The sequence below is a fragment of the Colobus angolensis genome, unplaced genomic scaffold, assembly GCF_000951035.1.
Source record: "Colobus angolensis palliatus isolate OR3802 unplaced genomic scaffold, Cang.pa_1.0 Scaffold86, whole genome shotgun sequence".
NCBI classification, from domain to species: domain Eukaryota; kingdom Metazoa; phylum Chordata; class Mammalia; order Primates; family Cercopithecidae; genus Colobus; species Colobus angolensis.
Window position 1 is genome coordinate 7,501,267 of NW_012122487.1, and position 20,743 is coordinate 7,522,009.

The window sequence follows — 20,743 nt, forward strand, 5'->3', positions numbered from 1 at the left end:
CTCGGCCTCCCAAAGTGCTGGGATTACAGGCTTGAGCCACCGCGCCCGGCCAAGAAGTATTTCAAACTGCAGATTTTTTCAGATTTTTAAATATATTATGTATATATTTGCCGGCTGAGCATTCCACTGAGAATGTGAAATCCAAAATGCTCCACTGATCATTTCAGCATCAGATGTTGCCACTCAAAAACTTTCAAGTTTTGGATTTCTGATTCTTGAAATTTGAAATGCTCAACCTATACTAAATTCCCTGTCCTCTGAGTGGCTTTCAGATTTTTTTTTTTTTTACAGTTACTGCTGTGTTGTCCAGGCTGGTCTCCAGGCCTCAAGTGATCCTCCTACCTCAACCTCCAAAAGCAACAAACTTTTTTTTTTCACTGACGCTCAGTAAGAAATGCTTTATAATCTAAACGTAGAATCACATGAAATAAAAATTTTTTATAAAACTATATTTTAACTTCATGTGATGTGCTGTGGTTTTTTTTAATTGATGAAGTTTTATTGATGAAGCTGATTATGTAAGCTGTGTGGACAAGAAGCAGAAATAACATAGTTCCCCAAGCATTTTGGATTAAACAAGGTTTTCTTTCCTTAGACTTCCCAAATCCCTTTATGGTAATGTACACTGTGACCCTCTAACAGGGAGTTACTGTTACTACTGTACAGAGCTTTTCTTGAATGTATTCTATCAAAGAATCCTTGCTTTCTTAACACTAGTAACTTTTATTTTTATTCACCTAGCTGTATACATTTTACAAGCCTTAAATTTGACCTACCCCTGGACTTGTGTACATATATAATATTTCCTTACTATTTAAGAATGTCAGTTTTAACTCACTAAACTGGTTTTGTGGCACTTCCCTACTACATGATACTTCATATTTATAACCTAAAGTACAAATATTCTTAGATCCAAAGTGGAAAACAAATACCAAAAGTCAAAACTACCATTTCTCAGAGAAAAAAAAACAACACATTATCACTCACCTAGCTGTATACATTTTACAAACAAAACATTTTCTGGTCCATAGCCAATGCTTCTTGATAAGGAGGGGATACAGTGTCCTATCCAAGCAGTCATCATGATGCACAAGCCTTTTGTTCATGGGAAAATAAAGATATTAAGGTGATAAATATTAAGTGACAAATTTTTATGAGCTATTAAATATATCTGTACCTGAGTATTAGGAAAATAGATACTTTCAATTTTTGCTTACAAGATATTGCTAAATTACTTGTTATACCATGTTTGACCAAACTGTGTTCCACAAAATACTTTCTCCAAGAGCATTTTGGATTAAACAAGGTTTTCTTTCCTTAGACTTCTCAAATCCCTCTATGGTAATGTACACTGTGACCCCCGCAAAGAGGGGGTCATCATATAGAGCATTTCTTGAATGTATTCTACCAGAGAATCCTTGCTTTGCTTAACACTAGTACCTTTTATTTTTATTTATTTGAAATGGGGTCTTACTCTGTTACCCAGGCTGGAGTACAGTGGCATGATCTTGGCTCACTGTAGCCTCAAACTCCTGTGCTCAAGCAGTCCTCTGACCTCAGCCTCTCCAGTAGTTGGAACTACAGGCATGCACCACCACACCCAGATAATTTTTAAAATTTTTGTAGAGACAGGGTCTCACTATGTTGTCCAGGCTAATCTCAAACTCCTGGCCTCAAGCAATCCTCCCACCTCTGCCTCCCAAGGTGCTGGGATTACAGGTGTGAGCCACCACACCTGGTTAACATTTAGTACTGTATAATGAAACAATTTGGGCAAAGCTACTCAGTAATATTTTACCTAGATTAACTGGTTGTTACAATGTGGCTCTTGTTTTTTTAATGTCTCCTTTATTAAAATCTAATTCTGACTCCTGGCATAATATGAATTGGTAGAATCTTAGTTTTAAGTATCAGAATTTATGAAACCTTTAAGAAGTTTCATAACTTTTATTAAAAAAAAAAATTGAAGTCAATCTCTACTCTGCCACTAATCAGCTCCATGGCTTTGGGTAAATCCTGTAAATCATGACAGACTTCAGATTATTCTGAAAGATGAAAGGACTACACAAAATTGTTCTAAAGGTCTCTAACAATTCTAAAATACCATTTTTTTAATTAAAACTTTCACCATCAGAAAATAATTAACCTTTTGATAATTGGTATTATGGAATGGCACTGAATGATTAAATCCACCTGAAAGATAAAAATGACTTCTCTAAATTGCCTTTTAAAAAGCCCTACATTGCATACTCTTAATAAATGTAAACTGTTTAAAAAACAAAAGGGCAGACATGGTGGCTCACGCCTGCAATCCCAGCACTTTGGGAGGCCAAGGCAGGAGGATCGCTTGAGCTCAGGAGTTAAAGACCAGCCTGGGAAACAGAGTGAGACCTTGTCTCTACAAAAAATAAAAAAATTGTCCACGCATGGTGGCATATGCCTATAATCTCAGCTATGGGAAAGACTGAGGGAAGAGGACTGCTTGAGCCCAGGAGGCGGAGGCTGCACTGAGACATGATTTTGCCACTGCACTCCAGCCTGAGCAATAGAGTGACACCCCCTTCTCAAGAAAAAAAAAAGTGTAAATTGCTTTTTCTTTGACATTCAAACAGATCATGTTTCTTTTGTTGATCACTGTATCAAGAAGTTACCATGAGTTTAAGGGTCATGTTTTTATCCTTCAGCCTTGGAATCACATTGTTTATAGAAACAGGCCTACACTATAAGAAATGTATGGAAAAGGCCAGGCGCGGTGGCTCCTGCCTGTAATCCCAGCACTTTGGGAGGCCGACATGGGCAGATCACCTGAGGTCAGGAGTTCGACACCAGCCTGGCCAACATGGTGAAACCCCTTCTCTACTAAAAATACAAAAATTAGACTGGGCGTGGTGGCTCACACCTGTAATCCCAGCACTTTGGGAGGCTGAGGCGGGCGGATCACCTGAGGTCCGGAGTTCAAGACCATCCTGACCAACAGATTGAGTAGAAACCCCATCTCTACTAAAAATACAAAATTAGCTGGGCATGGTGGCACATGCTTGCAATCCCAGCTACTCAGGAGGCTGAGGCAGAAGAATCGCCTGAACCTGGGAGGCAGAGGTTGCGGTAAGCCGAGATCATGCCACTGCACTCCAGCCTAGGCAACAAGAGCAAAACTCGGTCTCAAAAAAAATAAATGATTCAAAAATTTGCCAGACAAGGTGGCACGCACCTGTAATCCCAGCTACTTGGGAGGCTGAGGCACGAGAATTGCTTGAACCCGGGAGATGGAGGTTGCAGTGAACTGAGATCACGCCACTGCATTCCAGCCTGGGCAACAGAGCAAAACTCTGTCTCAAAAAAAAAAAAGAAAAGAAATGTACGGAAAATAAAGCCATCAGAGAGAACTGGGGGTTGCCTTCCATCTTATGTTTATTACAAGGCTAGTATATTTTCCCACATTTGAAAGGAAGAGCAGGCAGAACAGCTTATATAACTTTTTTTTTTTCTTTTGATACAGTCTTGCTCTGTCGCCCAGGCTGGAGTGCAGTGGCACAATCTTGGCTCACTGCAACCTTCACTTCCCGAATTCAAGTGCTTCTCGTGCCTCACTCTCCCAAGTAGCTGGGACTACTGATGTCCATCACCACACCCAGCTAATTTTTGTATTTTTAGAGACAGGATTTCACCATGTTGGACAGGCTGGTCTCGAACTCCTGACTGCAAGTAATCTGGCCACCTTGGCCTCCCAAAGTGCTGGGATTACATGCATGAGCCACTGTGCCCAGGCTGCTGATATAAAATTTTAATAACATCAAAGACATAAATGTACTGTCTATAATTTTAAAAGTCATATAAATCCAAGGTTTATATACGCTTCTGGCTCTTCTCCCCACAGAACTACCATAATTTTGGTTAAACAGATATTTAATTCATGATGAATTAGTGCTACTTCTACCTAAGCCACATAGTTGACATTTATGGGACAACATTTTGTTTTCTAGCTATTAATCTATTAATTCTCTCCCATTTACATTTGCTTAATTTCTTTTTTTCTTTTTTTTTTTTGAGACGGAGTCTTGCTGCCCAGGCTGGAGTGCAGTGGCGCAATCTCAGCTCACTGCAAGCTCCACCTCCCGGGTTCACGCCATTCTCCTACCTCAGCCTCCTGGGTAGCTGGGACTACAGGCGCCCGCTACCATGCCCGGCTAATTTTTTTTTTTTTATTTTTATTTTTTAGTAGAGACAGGGTTTCACCATGTTAGCCAGGATAGCCTCAATCTCCTGACCTTGTGATCCACCCGCCTTGGCCTCCCAAAGTGCTGGGATTACAGGCGTGAGCCACCGCACCTGGCCCATTTGCTTAATTTTCAATGTACCTGTCACGAATTCAGTCACCTATTTTCTGACAGAACAGTGAACAACCGGGAGTCAACCAGTTTATTTTTCCCCCCCAGACATTCTTCCTGAGTTTTGTATGCTCCTGGCTCCAGACCCTGGATCAAATCTCCAGATCTGGTACAAAGCTCTCACACTGGGATTTCACTTTTCCATCATTCTGAGAATCCCTTTTATGTCTATTTAACCTATTCTGCCCATTCTGTGTTGCATTCCATGTCTTTCTTGTTCATGGTGTACACTTTCTGTGAAGCACTTTTACATCTTCTGGTAGTTTCCGGAGATGGAGTGCATGAGATACAAAATTTTGGAGATGAGTCAGTAAGACCAAAGATAGAAGCAGGGACTTTCTGAAAGCATCAGTTTCTTTCCTTTTTTTTTTTTTGAGACAAGGTCGCACTCTGTCACCCAGGCTGGAATGCAGTGGCATGATCACAGCTCACTGCAGCCTTGACCTCCTGGTCTCAAGCAATCCTCATGTTTTAGCCTGAGTAGCTGGGATTCCAGGCACGCACCACCATGCTCAGCTAATTTTTGTATTTTTTGTAGAGAGGGTTTCACTGTGGTGTTCAGGCTGGTCTCGAACTCCTGGGCTCAATCTGCCCACTTCAGTCTCCCAAAGTGTTGGGATTATAGGCGTGAGCCACTGCACGTGGCAGGCATCTGTTTCTATTACTGGTATAATAAATTACTAATTAATACCAGTAATTATTAGTTTCTAATTACTGGTCAAACACAGGTACATTATTGTTCCACAAAAAAGTTTTAAATGGTCTCTCATAAGGAATCAAAACAGCACTGGAGCAGGGTTTATTCGTACATAGTATTCCTTCTTAAACAGATTTCCTAAATAAAGAGGAAATGAATAGCCTTATTCATGGAATAAGAGCTATTATTAGCTGTTTAAATTTATAACTTATCCCCAAATCCCATTTTAGACTATCTTAGCTCCTTCCCAATTTAAATCTTTGTCAAAGCATTAAGACTTCACATTTGTCAAATATTAGAATTACTCTTCCTCCAATTCCCTTTTATCTCCTTCAAATTTTGGCAAAAAGAGAAACCTAAAAACAAAGTTGCAATGTTATCTATAAATGGATAACTACTACCTGAATAACAGCTGTTTAATACAAAATGGAGATACTTTTTAAATTATTAACAGATTTTTAACCTTCTAATAGTAAAGTATTTCTTATAGATTTTCCAAAATAACGAACAATAGAGGATGCAAATGGATGGAAAGAGTTGGTCTTTGCGTGGAAAGAAGACAGCATTTTTGCTGCTTCCAAGTCAAGTTGCAATGATCATTACTTTTACTCCTCTTATTTTTAAAAAAACTATCTCTGCTTTTGTGCTCTGAAATAAAGAAAAAAAAAAGTAACCTACCTTATGTCAGTAATGACAATGACATGTTCACAGTCTCCCTGATGACAGTATAAGTAAGGAAAACCCAGTTTAATACACAAGTCATTGAAGGTGAAATCTTCCATTCTAGCAGTCTGAAACTTTCCATACCCTCTATCATGCGACTCTGACCACTCAATGATAGTTCTAAGGGGGGAAAAGGCAAGGATGTATCATTTTTCCACAAAAACTTAAAAACTACAGAAAACAGTTTGTGATTGCAGTAATTCACATTAACCTAGCTCACCCAACTAACTGGATCACCCAACTAACTCTCACCAACTAACAGTTGCCATCTTGAGATGAAGACCAAAATGTTTGATACATGTTGAGATTAGGAATGCTGAATTTTCATAAGGGATCAGTTTTCTGCAGGTTACATGATGTGTTTCACTTTAGCTTAAATGCAAAAATGTGTAACAATGTCACTCATTATTGAGTTTTGAAAAATATTTTTCACAAAATGTATGTAATGAGATTTAATATTTCAAATATTTCTTAGTTTCAATGTTTAATATCATAAATATTGATAGTTATAACTCACATAAGCAGAAGCTCATTGGAGTCTTCAATTATTTACAGTATAAACAAATGCAAGGCTGGGCACGGTGGCTCACACCTGTAATCCCAGCGCTTGGGGAGGCTGAGGTGGGCGCATCACTTGAGGTCGGGAGTTTGATTCCAGCCTGACCAACACGGGGAAACCCCATCTCTACTAAAAATACAAAATGAGTTGGGTGTGGTGGTACATGCCTGTAATCCCAGCTACTCGGGAGGCTGAGGCAGGAGAATTGCTTTAACCCGGGAGGAGGAGGTTGCATTGAGCCGAAATCGCACCATTGCACTCCAGCCTGGGCAACAAGAGCAAAACTGTCTCAAAAAAAAAAAAAAACCAAAAAAATGCTGAAACCAATAGGTTTGAACTGTTGGATTAGAATACAGATTAAAAATGGCTATAATAGGCTGGGCATTGTGGCTCACATCTGTAATGTAGCACTTTGGGAGGCTGATGCAGGTGGCTTACTTGAGGCGAGGAGTTCAAGACCAGTCTGGCCAACATGTCGAAATCCTGTCTCTACTAAAAATACAAAAATTAGCCAGGCATGATGGCACACACATGTAGTCCCTGCTACTTGGTAGGCTGAGGCACGAGAATGGCTTGACCCAGGAGGCACAGGTTGCAGTGAGAGCCGAGATCGTGCCACTGTACGATGACAGAACGATACTTTTTTTTTTTTCTTCAAAGGCAACAATAATATATATACTTATATACTCTAATTGCTTAGACATTGATAATGAAAGTATGGTCTCATTAAAATGAGCTTAGATACAGATTTTTCCTATATTATGTACTTAAGCAACATATATATCACCATCACCTAGCACAAATAGTATATACTAGATAGGCAGAAAAAACAGTGACAGGTTTTACCACTATTACTTATATGTAAAGGCCAGAGACTAATAATGTGTGTTAATGGGATTTAATTTATTATTATTATTATTTTTTAGAGACAGAGTCTTGCTATATTACCCAGGCTGGAGAGTAGTGGGTATTCACAGGTGAGATTAGAGCATGCTATACAGCCTTGAACTCTTGGCCTCAAAAGATTCTCCTGCCGCAGCCTCTGGAGTGGCTGGGACTACTGTACCTGGCTAATTTTTTTTTTTGGATGTATGTAATGCTCAAGACAAGATTTATCAATAATTCCTTGGCAAAGGTCCTTAATAGGCCAATAACAGGATTTGTGGAGATAACACTACTTTGATAACTAGAAATAGGAAAGACTTTGAGAAGATTTTTGGAAACTATACCTGCTCAAATCTCTGCATTCCGGGTATCTTTTATCATTATAAAATGTTCCTTCAAAATAAAAGAAGGCTGATTTGTATAGGTCCTACAAGAAAACAGATGGTATTGAGAGAAAGTCAACTATTAACAATTATGAAATTGCTCTAAGTATTAATTCAAAATTTATGTATCATAAAATCACACTAATACATGTTACAAAAACTGCTACTACTTTCAATTTTACCCTACTGCTGTTTTAATCACTACGTTTGATTCAAATGTGTATATTCTCCTGAGATTCATGAAAGAAACCCAATTAGAAATCAAATAAACATCATTATTTTATCATATGAATACACAGCAGTAAGTCGTGTTGGATACTAGAACTAAAAACTAAACAAAGTCCTATCTTTAATGTTTCCCCAGTGATAACAATGATCATCAAGTTACGTTTTTCTGGCATTTTTTTTGTATTTGCAATGTTTTTACAAAAATTCTCTCTTTATATTTTCAGTAACTCTTAGGCAGACAGAATCTGAATTTCTATTTTTACTCAAGCAATCTTGCCCCAGGTACCATAGTTGTACCATAACTGGTGGGAACCTTCAAGGTTTCTTAACTCATTCTACCACAGCTTCCGTCAAAGCAGTGGCTCTCAATCCTGACTGCAAAATCAAATCACAAAAAACCAAACACCAAATGTCAACTCGGACTCATTCATTAAGAATCTTTGGGGATCAGTATTTTTCCAAAGCTCTCTAGAAAAAAACATGCAACCAGAGTTGAGAAGCACTCTGTTAAACTGGTCCTTCACCATCTCTTTAGACCCCTGGATGAGGGTCAGAAGACCTGAGTTCTTTTCCTTAACCTACCACTTACTAGCTTTGTCATTCTGGTATGTAGCAATCACTTCTCAGACCTGTTTTCTCATCTGTGAAATGAGAATAATAGTATATGCCACGATGTCTTACAGGATTGTGATGAAGGCCAAAAGCAATTTATGTATAGGAGATATATGCTTCAGGTACTAAAATAATTTTACCCTAATATTTTATTTTTTCTCCTACTTCTTTCAAGCTTCCATTTTTCTTTCTTGTCTTCATTCCCCCACTTACAGATCATCTTGTGTTCGCATCAGACACTCTTGCAAGACTGACTATCTTGTTTCTTCTTGAACCAGTCACTAAATCTCACTCACCCTCTGTTCTCCCATGTAAAATGTGAGTAAAGCCTTTACCTTTCTCATTGGTTGTTATGGAGATTAAAATGTATAATGCACTTAATGTCATATGACTAGCTGCTACAATACAAAATCTGCCACTTAATATACTTCTACACCCTCAAAGAGGTAAGCAGGGTCTGAAATAAAGGTTCTAAATAAATAACTAATGACTTATTTTGGAAACAAAATGAAGTTTAATATATATAATTGTGTTTTACAAAACACTTCCATAAAACCTCATCTTAGGTGATTTAAGCAACTTAATCTTTTGGCATAATTATTAATTATAAGGTGAACTCTAAAAGAACAAGAATGTTTTCCATTTAAATCAAAAGTCATCCACTAATAAACTTCCCTGGCTGGCATAGTGGCTCACGTCTGTAATCCCAGCACTTTGGGAGGCTGAGGTGGGCAGATCACCTGAGGTCGGGAGTCCGAGACCAGCCTGACCAACATGGAGAAACTCCATCTCTACTAAAAATACAAAAATAGCTGGGCATGGTTGTGCATGCCTGTAATCCCAGTTACTCAGGGGGCTGAAGCAGGAGAATCGCTTGAACCCAAGAGGCAGAGGTTGCTGTGAGCCAAGACCACGCCATTGCACTCCAGCCTGGGCAACAAGAGCAAAACCCTGTCTGGAAAAAAAAAATAGAAGAGACAGAAACAATATAACAGTAGATATGTAAATATTTTAATATACAATTATGGGTTATTTAATCCCTGCTTAGAAAACTTCTGAAGGTATCAGCACCAATGTACAAACCAAGTAAATCCACAAAGCCTGATTAAAACCTTCTCCTGGGCAACACAGTGAGTTGTTGCCCAGACTGGACTTGATCAAAAAACAAACAGACAAACATTATCCAGGGCTTCCTGAAGGTAAGACTGATTCCCAGATCTGACTCAAATTGCTTTGAGCAATGTTCAGATGGTCGGAATGAGGAGGATAAATTCAGACTTTTCTTCTTAGATTGATCTTATTATTTAACAATTACATCTTATGTTTTTTTTTTTTGACAAGATTAACTTCGCAGAAGATTGCCACTGCTGCTTTAAAGAAAAGATAAATCTCGGCCAGGCGCAGTGGCTCACGCCTTGTAATCCTAGCACTTTAGGAGGCTGAGGCAGGTGGATCACCTGAGGTCAGGAGTTCGAGCCTAGCCTGGCCAACATGGTGAAACCCCGATTCTACTAAAAATACAAAAATTAGCTGGGTGCAGTGGGGCCACCCGTAATCCCAGCTACTTGGAAGGCTGAAGCACGAGAATCACTTGAAACTGGGAGGTGAAGGTTGCAGTGAGCCGAGATTGCATCATTGCACCCCAGCCTGGGCAACAGAGCCCCATCTAAAAAATAAATAAAATAAATAAAATAAAATAAATAAATCTCTTATTTCCTAGTTAGCATAAAGTTTTGAAATTCTACTTTTCTTTTTATTCTATTGTTTCTCTCCAAAAGCACTGAGATGGCAACCCCGAAGAACCTAAATATCTAAAAACCATTTTTAGCATAACTCAACAGGTACTTAAGTGAAATCTACATGTGAGCCATGATGCTAGTCTCCACACTGGTTACCAAAAACTGGAATACAGTCAGCCTGTGGAGCAGACACATGCATTACACTGCATCAGCATACTGAAATACACACTACAATGGACAAATGAAAAGGTGGCAGGGTAAAAAAGAAAGGAGTCAAGAAAACTTGTATATAATTGGTGAGTTTTGAGCTAGGTTTAGAAATCTGAGAATGAACTCACAAAATGGATGGAAGGAAGGAAAGGGCTTCCTACCATGTTCAAATACTCAGAAACATGAAAAAGTATGGTACACTGAAGAAAATACACAAATTCACTATGGATGAATAAGGCATAAAGGCAGCAAGTGAATAGTACAGAAAGTTAATTTGGGAATCATCATTATAAAAGGTCTTATATGTCAGCCTAAGCAGAAAAAAAAAAAAGCTAACATTAAACCTAAGTTATATCAACATTTATGTGGCTGGTGGAACAGGAACCAGGAAAAAAGGAGATTGTATTGGTTCCTGTCCAAACACTGTCTCCATCCTTGTTGTTCCAAATATCTTTTTACTTATCTCTAGGAGATGCTATCCCTCCCCTGAAATGGCCCTGTAAACCTGAGCCCCTCTGCCAGAGTTGTAGCAGGTGTAGTTCAATCCTGCCCTATGATGAAATGTGGAAGGGATCGAGGCCCTCCTGCTTTATTAGGTAAACGATCCTTTCTGAAAACATTGCGGGTAGCCAGTCTACCACACTGCTCCTTTCCATCCTTATCCAGGGGGTATGCAGGACTTCTCTTTCCTTTTGAGAGCAACACATTGGGGAAACACCAGCAAGGACCAACGTCATATGGTCTCTCCTTGTTTGGTACTGGTCCTTGGGCAGCGAAAGGCAAAGAATGGGTGCTAACTATTAAGGCTCTCAGGTCGACTCCAGCCTTTTGCTGGGGACAATTATGACAGATCGCAATGCTGACAGAGCTTAAAACAAGAGTGAATGAACAGCAAAGTCATATGCTACAGGGAGGTCAAGTTATATAAAAATGGAAAAGAGACCAACTGCTTAGAAAATTAGGTGGTCACTATCAGCCCAGAAGGAAAAGTCTCCATACAATAGTTTAGAAACAAATGAGAGATGAAAAAATCAAAACAGGGTCTGGCCTCCTCTTTGGAAAAGTTCCAGTGATAAAGGGAAAGAATGAGATAGTGTAGTAGCTTGATGGAATCCCACAGGAGAAGAAAAGGATTTACTGGGGACATTTATGAACCTGCTAGAGTAATCACTATTTTCTTAGCTTGCTATTTCCTTTTGTTTTATGGGAGGAAATCACCTTACTTTGCTGATGTGCTCAGGGGCTTGGTCAGGAGTGTTGCTGAATTCACCACCAATCTGGAGGTCACTGACACAGCGAATTGAATCCCTCAGTTCTGTGAGCTTTTGACTGCCCAACACCAGCATTGTTTGGTATGGTTTGTGTTCTTTGTGCTAAAAGTCAAAGAATAAATAAGTGTTCATTTAGAGACAAAGCAATAAAACTACAAATCCTGTCATGACTGGAACAAAACTAAATTGCTGTTTTTCTTAAGGTTTTTTTTTTTTTTTTTAGATGGGGTCTTGCTCTGTCACACAGGCTGGACTGCAGTGGCACAATCTTGGCTCACTGCAAGCTCCACCTCCCAGGTTCACACCATTCTCCTGCCTTAGCCTCCTGAGTAGCTGAGACTACAGGCGCCTGCCACCACACCCGATTAATTTTTTGTGTTATTAGTAGATACGGGGTTTCACCATGTTAGCCAGGATGGTCTCGATCTCCTGACCTCAAGATCTGCCTGCCTTGGCCTCCCAAAGTGCTGGGATTACAGGCGTGAGCCACTGTGCCCAGTCAGTTTTCTTAAGTTTAAATTGTCCCCATAACTCGATGTTCTGTATTTTCACATCCAATAATTATAAGGCCAAACTAATGGCCAAAATTCAGATGGCTCCCCTGTGATCCAGAGCCACTCTGAAACCACCTCCTTTATCACACACCAAGCCACTATTTCCCTCAACCTAGTATTCCCTCAACCTCAATCCACCCAGGGCCCAGCACCAGGCTACAAGGGACAACCCCTCTGCCCCCAAACCTACTGGAATTATTCAAACTAGCCAATCCTAAACTGTTTACTCTTCCCTACCTTGTCTTTCCCACAGAAATCCCAATAAAAACTGTGGTCTATGCCTTCCCCTCTCCCCTTTCAGCCTCCTGACTGAGAATGGTGCTTCTTCCTGTGGCCCTACATGGTATGCGCCCTCCTCTAAGGAAATGTAATAAAAATCTTCTTTCAAAGGCATTATAGCCTCTCCATGTCATCACTCAGTCACCTCCATAAATCAGAATAGTATGGAATGGCCAAGCACAGTGGCTCATGCCTGTAATCCCAACACTTTGGGAGGCCGAAGCAGAAGGATTGCTTGAGCTTAGAAGTTCAAGATCAACCTGGGCAACATAGAAAAACCCCATCTCTACCAAAAATTTAAAAGTTAGCTGGGCTTTGTGATACATGCTTGTAGTCCTAGCTACTTGGGAGGCTGAGGCAGGAGGATTGCTCGAGCAAAGCTGCAGTGAGCTGCGATTGTACCGCTGCACTCCAACCTAGGCAATGGAGCAAGGCCCCATCTCAAAAACAAACAAACAAAAATCCCATGGGTACAACCAACATACTTAGCCATGGAAATTTTCTGGTTTAAACTAAAGCTTATAATCAAGATGATACCAAACTGACATGAGCATTAACAGTCACCGGAAAATAACTTCATTTAGCAAGACTGTCTTAAAATTTCCTGAAAGTTACTTCATTCATTGAGGTCAGGCAATCAATACTGCAACCTAAGGTTGTAAACCCAGATGCATTACTTTGGTTTGGTTTGTTTTTATGATTGGTCATTTGGGATCTTTTTTTGGGGGAAGGGGCTGACGGTGGGAGACAGAGTCTCATTTTGTCACCTAGGCTGGAGTGCCATGGCATGATCTTGGCTCACTGCAACCTTGACCTCCCAGGCTCAAGCAATCCTCCCTAGTAGGTGGGACTACAGGCACAAACCTAGCTAGTTTTTGTATTTTTTGTAGAGATGAGGTTTTGCCACATTGCCCAGGCTGGTCTTGAACTCCTGAGCTCAAGTGATCAGCCCACCTCAGCCTTTCAAAGGTGCTGAGGATATAGGTGTGGCCCATTACACCTGGCCAGCAATTTGAGATCTTAATTAAATAAGATAATTAGTACTAACTACATCTCAGATGCTTTGTAAAAGCCTATTTATTCATAAGTGGAATTTATATATATTAATATTTCAATGACAACTCATCAGAATTTATGACACATCTATTTAAGGAATCAAGAATATATACACTCTGGGCTAGGAAAGAGTTCTTTCTCCTAAAAGAGTCTTGGATACCCTTGACTTAATAATGTTCTATATTTTCATCAAAGAGTCATCTCTGGTTAGTTCAATCACTTTCCAAGTATTCTAAATTAGTGAACATAGGTCACTCCATTCCTCCGTTAGCCACCTATTCTGCAGAAATCTCTCAAGAATTTGTAGAATTAGAATCATTATGGATTTACATATACTTTCAGTTGCTTCTAGTGCAGAAATCAGGCATATATTTCAATACTATAGCTGTAATCCTACTGGATGGAGAGATTGTTTGAAATTTGACCTTATTTCCAATATTCCTTATTAGAACAGATGACACAAGATTACAGATTGTCAACTCTAAAAAGAAAATGTCAGATAGGCAGCATATGCTTGCATTTATTAGACGAAGTCTCACTCTGTCTCCTAGACTGAAGTTCAGTGGTGCAATCATAGCTCGCTTGCAACCTTGAATTCCTAGGCTCAAGTGATCCTCCCACCTCAGCCTCCCAAGCAGTTGGGACTACAGATATGCACCACCATGCCTAGCTAATTTTTTTGATTTTTAGTAGAGACAAGGTCTCACTATGTTACCCAGATGGGTCTCAAACTCCTGGCCTCAAGTGATCCTCCCGCCTTGGCCTCCCAAAGTGCTAAGGTTACAGGCATGAGTCACCATGCTCAGAGCATTTATTTTTTTAATGTAAGCATAGGCACATGCCTCTTCAAATAATTAAACGCTTGTACAAAAGTTACTATTATCCATGAAATCCAAAAGGTTTTACTACTTACCTTATGAAATATAACAGGGTACAAGATATTCACAGATAGGATAAGCTCCCCTTCTTCAATCATGTCTGCTGAATTTTCAGGCTTTTTTCCTATGGCATGTGACTCCTAAAGAAAGAAAAAGAGACAGTGAAATCAGATACTACAACTCAGATAACATGCAGTGTGGTACAATGGCTCTCAGCAAGGGATTGAGTCAAGCAGCCTTGGGTCTGATGCCTAATTATACTCCAGGAAAATTGTTAAGACATCTCTAAGCTTTAGTTTCATCTTCTTTCAATAAACAAACAAAACCAGAAAATACTTACTTTACAAAACTGTGGCTGGGAATGTGTACATAATGCATCTAATAAGATGTGTGGTACTGAATACTTAGCAGTTGATGAGCAAACAGGAGTATCAATTAATGTTGGTATAACACTGACATTTCCAATTACATTTTTACATTCCTTATCAAATATTCCTATGAAAGCTATTTTACAGATAAAGCTCACAGGTTCAGTGATTTACTCAAGGCCATACCAGAGAGTTAGGATGCAAATACAGATTTGTTTGGCTCTAAACCCCATGCTTTTTATAACACCGTGACATCTTTAATATATTTTGATCTTTTATGTGTGCGGAATTAATATAAAACAGGGGCCAGGCTGAACTGGTTTAGATGCAGGATGTTTTAAAAATAAGTGGGAATATGTCACAAAACAGAGTAGGCAGCTCCAGGGCTCAGTCCCTCTAACAGAAGCAACCAGTAAGCTGGAATGAAAGACTGGAATAAACTACTTTGGAACTCTGGAACCTGATGGGACACTTATAACAATCAGGGGAGTGTTTGATGAAGGGAGAAGTTGCTGCTTTTTATTAGTAAGCACTGTGTGCAAATCAACTACCACGCTCACTCCTTCACCCCTCTGTTGATGAGACAGCAGCCTGAATTCCTGGAGAAGCTGGCTGGTGCCAGGACACACAGTGAGGACCTGTCCTCTAAGAACTGGGGATTGTATGTTCTGGTTGGTGTGGTGATACCGAGTGCCTGGCCCAGATACGTGCATTGGTTTTGACCCTCTTGGTGGCAGCAGCTTCCCCCAGCAGGATCTATATTGGAAGACTTAGAGACAAGATGCCTTTTTTCTTTTTGGAGCCAGGTATTTAAGGAAACCTTTGTCAGATCACTGACTGACCACAGAGATAATGAAACAGAAACATCAGTGACCACGTACAGTAAGTAATACACATGTTGCAATTGTTTGGAAAAGTCACAGGCAGCTCCAGCCATGCACAAGAAAAAATATACCTAGAATGTCTAGTTCTCAACAAAAACACATAAAATACACGAAAGAGGAAAGTATGGACAATTCTTAGGAAAATAAGAATTTGACAAAACCAACCTTGAGGAGGCCCAGACACTGGAATTACTAGTCAAAGTATCAATTAATTATTCCTACAGGCAATAACTACATTCACATATAAATAAAAGTCCACTAAACAAAGATGTTAAAGCAACTGACTTAAATGTGCTCAATGAGTACCCCAGAAATTTGTACAATTCATTATGTATCAACTTTAAAAATGTGTTCAATCACCTAAAGGAAACCACAAATACTTAAAATCAGATTCCTCAGTAAGATTAACAGCAGTTTTCTCATCAGAAACCATGGAGGTAAGAAACCAGAGAATGGGCAGATAGACAGATGAACTGACTGACTTTTTAAATCTATCTATCTGTGTAGCCTAGGTTGGCCTCAAACTCGGGATCAAGTGCTCCTTCTGCCTTAGCCTTCTGATAACTGAGACTATGGGAACCCACCACTGTGTTCAGCTTTCAACTTTTTTTACTTCTGGATGACATATTTAACCCCATGAAAGAAAAAAAAATCCTGTCAACCAAGAATTCTGTATTTGGCAAAACTATCCTTCAGGAATGAAGGAGAAATTAAGCCACTTGCAGATAAACAAAAGCTAAGGGAATTAATTACTACCAGTAGACGTGACCTGTACGAAGTGTTAAAGAGGATTCTTTAGGCTGAAATGAAAAGACACTAGGCAGTAAACTGAAGCCATAAGAAGAAATAAAGAATACTGCTAAAGGGAACTACATAGGTAAATATAGAAGCCAGTATTACTGTACTTTTGGTTTGTAACTCACTCCTCTATGATTTTTCTGTTTTTCCAATATAATTGCAAAATAAATGGATTAAACAATACGTACAAGGTTATGTTAACTGACACTAATATATAAAGACATGATCTGTGACGACCAAAAGAGGGACAGACAAAGATGTGGAAGCAGAGTATTTGAATACTATGGAAACAAAACTGACATAAATGCTCAACAATGGGATGATGCCCCAATAAACCCCATAAATAAAAAACATCACAAGTGGAAAATGCATTTAAGACCCCAATAAACCCACTATAAAAACATCCTAAGTCAAACTACAGTAGGGTGAAGACTGTCTGTATAAAAGTAAGTTGTTTCAATTTTAAGATTTAATTGTAATCCTAGCTGGGCACAGTGTTTCACACCTGTAATCCCAGCACTTTGGGAGACTGAGGCAGGCGGATCACTTGAGGTTAGGAGTTCCAGACTAGCCTGGCCAACATGGTAAAACCCTGCCTCTACAAAAATACAAAGATTAGCCAGGTGGGTGCTTGTAGTCCCAGCTACTCAGGAGGCTGAGGCACAAGATTCACTTGAACCCGGGAAACAGAGACTGCAGTGAGCCAAGATCAGGCCACTGCACTCCAGCCTGGGCGACAGAGTAAGACTCTGTCTCAAAGAAAAAAAAGTAATCCTTAAGTTACAGAAAAATAAGATGCTTTCACACGTGTTTGTAGTCCCAGCTATCAGAAAACTGATGTGGGAGCGTCACTTGAGCCCAAGAGTTTGAGGCCAGCCTGGGGAACATAGCAAGACCCCATCTCTAAAAACAAAAATTTTTTAAGGTTTCAATAGACAAAGAAGGATATTATACACTGGGAAAAGAAGCCATCCAGCAAGAAGATATATACAATTACAAACTTATATACAGCCAACAGAACTCTAAAATATAAGAAGCATGGGAGACCAAGGTGGGCAGATTGCTTGAGTCTAGGAGTTCAAGATCAGCCTGGGCAACATGGCAAAATGCCATCTCTACAAAAAATACAAAAACTTAGCTCAGCATGGGGGCACACGTTTATAGTCCTGTCTACCTGGGAGGTGGAGGTGGGAGGATAACTTGAGCACAGGAAGTTGAGGTAGCAATGCACAGTGATGGAGCCACCACACTCCAGCCCGGGCAACAGAGCAAGACCCTGTCTCAAAAAACTTAAGTAAAATAAAATATATGAAGCAAAAAGCCAACAGATTTGAAGAAATAGACAGTTCTATGGTAATAGTTGGAGACTTTAATATCCCACTTTCAATAACGGGTAGAACAACTAGACAGAAGATCGATCAATAAAGAAACAGGAGACTTGAACAACTGGAACAATTAGACCTAACAGATATACAAAGAACTCTCCATCCAACAACAGTTGAATACAGGTTCTTCTCAAATGCATATGAACCATTCTCCAGGATAAACCAACAAATCTTAAATTTAAAGAAATTAAAGTAATAAAGGTATATTTTCTGATCATAAGTGAATATTAGAAATCAGTAACAGGAGGAAAATTGGAAAATTCACAAGTATGTGGAAATTTAACAACACACTCTTGACAAAAATCACAGCACAGGAAACTTAGGGAGATGCAGTAAAAAGAGTGATTTTAAAAAGTTATGGCTGAATAACTTTATATAAAAAGAACAATCTCAATAACTAGATAAGGAATTAAAAAGAATAAACTAAACCCAAAGCTAGCCAAAAAAATGGAAATTATAAAGATGAGTGGAGACAAATGAAACAGAAGAGAAAATATAGAAAAATCAATAATAACAAAAACTGGTTTTTTGAAAACATCGAATTTGACAAACTTTTACTGCACTGATTAAGAAAAAAGGCCGCTCAAATTACTAAAATGAGAAGTAAAAGTGGAGACATTACTACTGATTTTACAGGAAAAAAAGGATTAGAAGACAAAACTATGAACTACTGTTTGCCAACAAATTGGATAACCTCGATGAAAAGGACAAATCCCTGGAAACATACAAACTATCAAAACTGATTCAAAAAGAAACAAAAAATCTAAATAGACGTGTAACAAGTAGGGAGGTTGAATCAGCAATGAAAAACCTCCCAACAAAGAAAAGTTATCAGAACCAGATGACTTCACTGGTAAATTCTACCAAATATTAAAAGAAGAATTAATATCAGAGTTTCTCAAACTCTTTCAGAAAACTAGAAAAGCAGTACACTTCCTAACTCATTCTATGAGACCAGTATTATCTTGATACCACAGTGAGAAAAAGACACTACAGGAAAACTACAGGCCAATATCCATTTATAAATAGGAATGCAATAATCTCAACAAAATACTAGCAAAGCAAATTCAGAGGCCTATTAAAAGGATTTTGTCAAATGCGTTAGTTTTTGTGAATATTCCAACTTTTCTTCTGTTTATAAGAAAAGGTACTTTTCATGATTACAATTTTTACTGAATTCTACAACCAAGTGGAATTTATTTATCATCAAAATGCAAGGGTAATTTAACATTAGCAAGTCAATCAATATAATACACCACACTAATGGAATGATGAGGAAAAAAAAACAGATCATGACCTCAACTGACACAGAAAAGCATCTGACAAAAATCTAATACCCTTTCATGATAAAAACACTAAATAAAATAGGAACAGGGCTGGGCGCAGTGGCTCATGCCTGTAATCCCCAGCAATTTGAGAGGCCAAGGTGGGTGGATCACCTGGGATCAGGAGTTCAAGACTAGTGTGACCAACGTGGTGAAACTCCGTCTCTACTAAAAATACAAAAAGTAGCCAGGCATGGTGATGGGCGCCTGTAGTCCCAGCTACTCGGGAGGCTGAGGCAGAGGTTGCAGTGAGCCGAGATTGCGCCACTGCACTCAGCCTGGGCGACAAAGCGAGACTCTGTCTCCAAAAAAAAAGGAATTAAGAAAACAATTTCACTTACTATTAATAGCATTCAAAAGAATAAAGTATTTAGGGATAAATTTAACCAAGGAAGTGAAAGGGTTGTATACATAAAAAGTATAAAACACTGCTGATAGGCCGCACACGGTGGCTCACACCTGTATCCCAGCAATTTGGGAGGCCGAGGCGGGTGGATCACCTGAGGTTGGGAGTTCGAGACCAGCCTCACCAACACAGAGAAACCCTGTTACTACTGAAAATACAAAAAATTAGCTGGGTGTGGTGGCACGCACCTGTAATCCCAGCTACTCAGGAGGCTGAGGCAAGAGAATCGCTTGAACCTGGGAGGCAGAGGTTGCGGTGAGCCACAATCGCGCCATTGCACTCCAGCCTTGGCAACAAGAGCAAAACTTCGTCTCAAAACAAACATACAAACAAAAAACTGCTGAAAGAAGTTAAATATCTAAATAAATGGAAAGAAATCTCATTCATGGATTGGAAGACTTGATATCACTAAGATCTCAATACTCCCCAAAGTAATCTACAGGTTCAATGCAATCTTTATCAAAATCCCAATGGCATTTTTTCCAAAAATAGAAACACCCATCTTAAAATTCATAGGGAATTTCAAGGGACTCTGAATAGTCAAAACAATCTTGAAAAACATGAACAAAGCCGGATTTTGAAATCATACTCCCTGATTTCAAAATTTACTGCAAAGCCAAAGTAATCAAAACAGAGTAGTTCTAGGTTAGAATGGACATCTAGACCAACAGAATGTAACAATGACACTTACATGGTCAACTGACTTTGGGCAAAAGTGCCAAGATCATTCACTAGGGAAAGGACAGTCTGGAAAAATTAGATATCTATATGCAAAAGAATGAAGTCAAACCCTTACCTTACATCATTTAGAAAAATCAACTCAGAAGTGGATAAAAGACAAACTTAGGAGCTAAAGCTATAAAACTCCTAGAAGAAAACATATGGGAAAATCTTCGTGATGCTGCATTAGGCAATGTTTTAAGTATGACATCAAAAACAAGGACAACAAAAGAAAAAGATAAAATGGACTTAATCAAATTTAAAAACTTTTGTACATCCAATAACATTATCAAGAAAGTAAAAAGGGGGGCCGGGTGCGGTGGCTCAAGCCTGTAATCCCAGCACTTTGGGAGGCCGAGACGGGCGGATCACGAGGTCAGGAGATCGAGACCATC

The 20,743-nt window shown here is 39.2% G+C and overlaps 1 protein-coding gene across 2 annotated transcripts in view; it reads right to left on the bottom strand.

Moving 5' to 3' along the window:
• SNAPC3 (small nuclear RNA activating complex, polypeptide 3, 50kDa) overlaps positions 1-20,743 on the bottom strand; it is a 46,120-nt gene that overhangs the window by 7,531 nt on the left and 17,846 nt on the right. For both annotated transcript variants that reach the window (XR_001000483.1, XM_011930381.1), the window contains exons 4-8: positions 14,498-14,602; positions 11,648-11,797; positions 7,597-7,679; positions 5,764-5,928; positions 988-1,095 (exon numbers count right to left, since the gene is read on the bottom strand). Coding sequence is in view for 1 of the 2 variants with exons in the window: in XM_011930381.1 (XP_011785771.1) it covers positions 988-1,095; positions 5,764-5,928; positions 7,597-7,679; positions 11,648-11,797; positions 14,498-14,602 (611 nt within the window). In the remaining variant the exon portion in view is untranslated. The remainder of the gene's footprint in view (positions 1-987; positions 1,096-5,763; positions 5,929-7,596; positions 7,680-11,647; positions 11,798-14,497; positions 14,603-20,743) is intronic.